This window comes from Triticum dicoccoides, chromosome 5B (assembly GCF_002162155.2).
Source record: "Triticum dicoccoides isolate Atlit2015 ecotype Zavitan chromosome 5B, WEW_v2.0, whole genome shotgun sequence".
NCBI lineage: Eukaryota > Viridiplantae > Streptophyta > Magnoliopsida > Poales > Poaceae > Triticum > Triticum dicoccoides.
The window spans coordinates 701,198,773-701,203,209 of NC_041389.1; the positions used below are offsets into that span (position 1 = coordinate 701,198,773).

General features: G+C 40.8%; 1 protein-coding gene across 1 annotated transcript; it reads right to left on the reverse strand.

Moving 5' to 3' along the window:
* Positions 1–609: 609 nt before the first annotated feature.
* Positions 610–1,836, reverse strand: LOC119310601. The gene is made up of 4 exons (XM_037586290.1): positions 1,501–1,836; positions 1,310–1,428; positions 1,165–1,220; positions 610–867 (listed from the first exon to the last, which is right to left on the reverse strand). The coding sequence occupies exons 1-4, from the start codon at positions 1,824–1,826 to the stop codon at positions 610–612; spliced, it is 759 nt and encodes a 252-aa protein (XP_037442187.1). The 5' UTR covers positions 1,827–1,836.
* Positions 1,837–4,437: the final 2,601 nt, after the last annotated feature.

The window sequence follows — 4,437 nt, forward strand, 5'->3', positions numbered from 1 at the left end:
TGTGGCCCATGCTGGTCATCCACTGAATCTTGGAGTAATGAAGCTTCATTAATTCACCAGTAGTAGGTCCCTTATACAACCATTTGGAAATGTGAGCCTGAAGTGTGTGAACCTGAAGTGTGTTGTTTGTCAAACCTGTCCAGTTTTAGTTCATAGTAAACTTGATATATTCATCTCTGAACTTGCATACTACATGCCTAACTGTTGTAGTCATCAAGATTTCAATTCAATTTCTCGGGTTTCATTTGGACCTGTTGTTAGTAGTGTGACCTAGTGTGATCCTGTGGCTCATATAACCTCTGGATTGCTAGAATGATAAGAAAATTTTGCAAGCGAAGTACATTTGTACTATGTCTAATACATTATTTACTTTTTCTAGTAAATTACTCATTATTATAGCTTTCTTGCCCTGAATTACCCATCCAGTAATTATATAATAATCATCACTCATTATTATAGGTTTCACTTTTGCTTGCAAAACTCCATAAATTGTCCGTATATGGCAAGGCAATGAAGATAGATGCTATGGCTGTAGACACACAGTAAAAGATCATGGTGAAATATAAAGCCCAAAACGCTTCCAGGGAATAACAACTTGCTGCTTGAAGGCTACTCATGGCTTAGCTGTGTGGATTTTAGAACGGCGTACCTCAGGTGGTGAGGCACAAAGAGGAGTGCTTCCAGGGCAGCATAGCAGCTTGCAGGGTCTCCGCCAAGCATTATGACTTGCCCACCAACCAGTCCATCTTCTTTGTAAATATTTGCAAGTTCTGATGGAGACTTGTCTGATTCAAAGTTTGTCACCCGCGTCGTGCCATCATTCGATGCATCCCGGAGAGTAGAGCCAACAATATGTTTAACTTTGCCCTAGGAGTTTGCAAAAACAAACCTATCAGATAAACGATGGTGTTAATGCCAGATGCGCCTAAACTTGGTGATTGCAGGTGACAGCATAGCAGTACAGATAAATGTATCACTAAACGTGGTTTCCTTATTTTACAATCATAGTCAGTTTGCGAATGACACCGTAGTGAAACGATTAGCATCCACCAAAGAATCTTGGCATCAATTTGCAATCATATAGCAAAGTACAGAGCACCTAGCGATCCACTGGTAGATACAAGTACAACAACGAAGCAAAGGATTCCATTCCTACTGACTGACCTTGTCAATGTCGATAAATGGCCTGAAGCCAACGGCGCATGCGACGGCACGCCCTCCTGCCAACACGCACAACGCATCTGAAGCAAGAAACAGAGATACTCAAAGGAACAGAGATATTCAAAGGGGGAAAACATACTTGACGCACCGGATTGCGCCGGACGAATCGAGACCAGCGAGCTCCTCCTGCATCTCAAAGAGCGCCTCCTGCACGACGGAGTACCAGCTGTCCTCCAGGAACGGCCACCCATCCCTCCCGTACACATCCTGAGCACACGCACGAGGCCGAATCAACCATGAGCTCCCGAATCGGTCGATGAAAAATCAGACGGAACGAACCTTGAGCAGCTTGTTGACAGAGGTTGCGGACGTCGGCCTTGCGGTAGCCCATCAAGTTGAAGTGGTCGAGTGCCGCGTCCATCCGCTGCGTCCCGCCCCTCGGCCGCCACCGGGACATCGCTGGAGCTCATCGGAGACGTGGGGGAGGCACGAATGAGTTGTGGCGACGACGGTGCACTCCAGGCTGCGGCGACGACGGCGCACTCCGCCTGGCCTCCTCCCGTCGACGGCGCGAGGGAGTGCTCCGCCGGGTATTGTAGTGTGGGCTTCCTCTCCTCCCGAGGCGTGACGCGCGAGATCGATAGGGTTGGCGGCACGAGCGACATGTCCTTGACGACTACCTCTCAATATTCACTTAAGGAGAGCGCTAGCCGGAAACGGTTGGGAATCTTGGCTCCATCTTGTGAGAAGATTGACGGATGTCCAACTAACTCAACGACCCGACCAGTTGTGTTGGAAGTTGACTAGGAATAGAGAGTTCATGGTCAAATCCATGTATTTGGATGTTATTAATTCTAGCTCTCACTACTAGGGAAAAGCCTAGCAGTAGCGCTGGTTTTTGGCCTATCAGTAGCGCGGGCAAGCGCGCTACTGATAAGGCGCTACAGCTAACGCTTAGCGGTAGCGCCTGCTGGCACGCGCTACTGCTATATCTACTTAGTAGTAGCACTTACCCTAACAATTACTACTGCTAATTACTAGTAGCGCTTTCGTGAACAATCGCTACTACTATTTTTCCTAGTTCCATTTTTTTTATTTTAGGTCGTATTCATACACCTGTATACAATTTTTCACAGTAGCAATTTAGAGATTTTTTAACATCATAATGAGTTATTAAATCTCTAGGTGAAAGAACTTTCGATTAGTTCCAAGTGCATGGATCCAAAGTAACCAATTCATTTGAAACTAATCCACGGTTCTTTCACCCAATGACATAATAACTTATCATCATCATCATCATAATATCATTACCAAGTTATCATCATAATATATCATTGTCATATAACTCCTCATAATCATCATTTTCGTCTATGATGAGACATCATATAACAACTTCGTCACTAGTTATAATAACAACTCCTCCTCATCATCATCATAGTACTCATAATCACTACTCCTACTCAGCATCACCATCAAGTCTAAGACATTGTAGTCATATATAATCAACACTAACTAATTGTTCTTAATACTTAGGACCTACTCCTCTCTCCTAGCTAAAATAGCATAAAACAGATAAACCGGTCCTTCACCATAATGGAGAATGGACATAAACCTATCTCCAACTTGTGGCTTACGCACATTCATTTTGTCTCCAATTATTTGCGTGTGCGCATTCATCACTTTGCTCCATTCTTTGATTTTGAGCCTTCCATCATTTGAAGAAATCGAATATGCAGTATGGTAAGCCTCCGAAGGAGTTGGTCGTAAGCTAACCATATGCATATCACCTTCGGTACATAGCATGTCAGGCACAACCTGCTTCGGGAGCCTCTGTTCAAAAATGAAATAGTAACATATATAGTTAGCAATGTAGTTTACTTAAGAATAATGTATGCAATGAAGTTACCATCATTAACAAAATCTTACCAAGTTTTTGGTAATGAAGTTACCACCAAGCAATTTATGGACTAGTGGCACGTATCTAGTATAATTTGGGCTGATAGAGTGACTGGTTTTGAAGGCCTCAACATCTTTTATGAATGAGACAAGATAACCTTTCTCCTCACAATTAAGGTTGGAGTCATAGCTATAGTATGTGTTTTCTACTACCTTCCGAGTATTTCTTGAAGATAAGAAATAAGCTGACAATTATAAATAAATAAGTTTAGTACGGACGAACACCAAATATTTTTAAATTAACAACATAAATTGCTAAACTTAACAAATTAGTTTGACAAACTCACATCTAGGTAAAACTGGAGGCATATCGACGTCCACCCAAATATCGATATTATCATCATCATAATAATCTTCCGGACAAATATCAAATCTTATTCGCATTCCCTCCTCAAATCCATATGCCTTACAGAGAGCTTCCCAATTAGAGCAACCGAAATGGGAGCGATCGACCGCATTGTAGAACTTAACTAGAAACTCATAACCATGTTTAGTTCTTAAATGAGCCCTCCTCGTCTCCACATTCTCAAAGTCATCTAAACCAAAACCAAGCTTCTCCAATACATATGGTCTAGCATGGCACGGGATGTACTAGTTGAATTGAAAAAAATCCATAAATTACACGTTTAACAAAAGAAGCACAAGTGATGATATTTATTACGATGAAATGCTTGTGGTTGCGTACCGTACAAATATCGAAGGTCTCTTCCAGCTTCACGGTGAAAAACCTATCATTTTGCAGGTGAGGAAACCTATCGCACACACCACGGTCATCGTAGTAGTACCCGCACTCCGGAATCCCATCCTCATCAGACATCTCTTGTGTTCAAAATTCAAAGATTATAACTCGACTGCAAAACCCAAAAAATTCGGCATGACCTTTGCTAAAAAAGGACATATCGAGCGCCTAAAATTTGTCGGAACGGAAATTAATCAACACTCTAGCAAAACATAGGCCACTTATCGATGGTCATTGCCTTTCAATGGTTCAAAATATAAAAAAAACATTTGAAAATATCTTATATATAATCCTAACACTAAATAAACTAGTTTTATTAACTACTTACTAAATAAACTAGCTTTATTAACTACTTACTAAATAAACTAGTTCTATTAAGCACTTACTATAAATAAACTAGTTCTATTAAGCACTTACCAAATTAACTAGTTCTATTCAGTACATAATAAACTAGTTCTATTCAGTACATAATATAAATAAACTAGTTATATTAATCACTTACTAAATAAACTATTTTCTATTAAACACTTGCTAAATTTTCTTACTTCTATTTTATTCAAAACACCTACACTTGCTTAAAA

What these genes read in the sequence shown, in the direction of transcription:
- LOC119310601 (XM_037586290.1), bottom strand. Translation starts at nt 1,826, where the DNA reads ATGTCGCTCGTGCCGCCAACCCTATCGATCTCGCGCGTCACGCCTCGG. An exon ending in CTGTCAACAAGCTGCTCAAG is followed by an intron (nt 1,429 to 1,500) that starts GTTCGTTCCGTC and finishes GCGTGTGCTCAG; the next exon opens with GATGTGTACGGGAGGGATGG. An exon ending in GATTCGTCCGGCGCAATCCG is followed by an intron (nt 1,221 to 1,309) that starts GTGCGTCAAGTA and finishes GCGTGTTGGCAG; the next exon opens with GAGGGCGTGCCGTCGCATGC.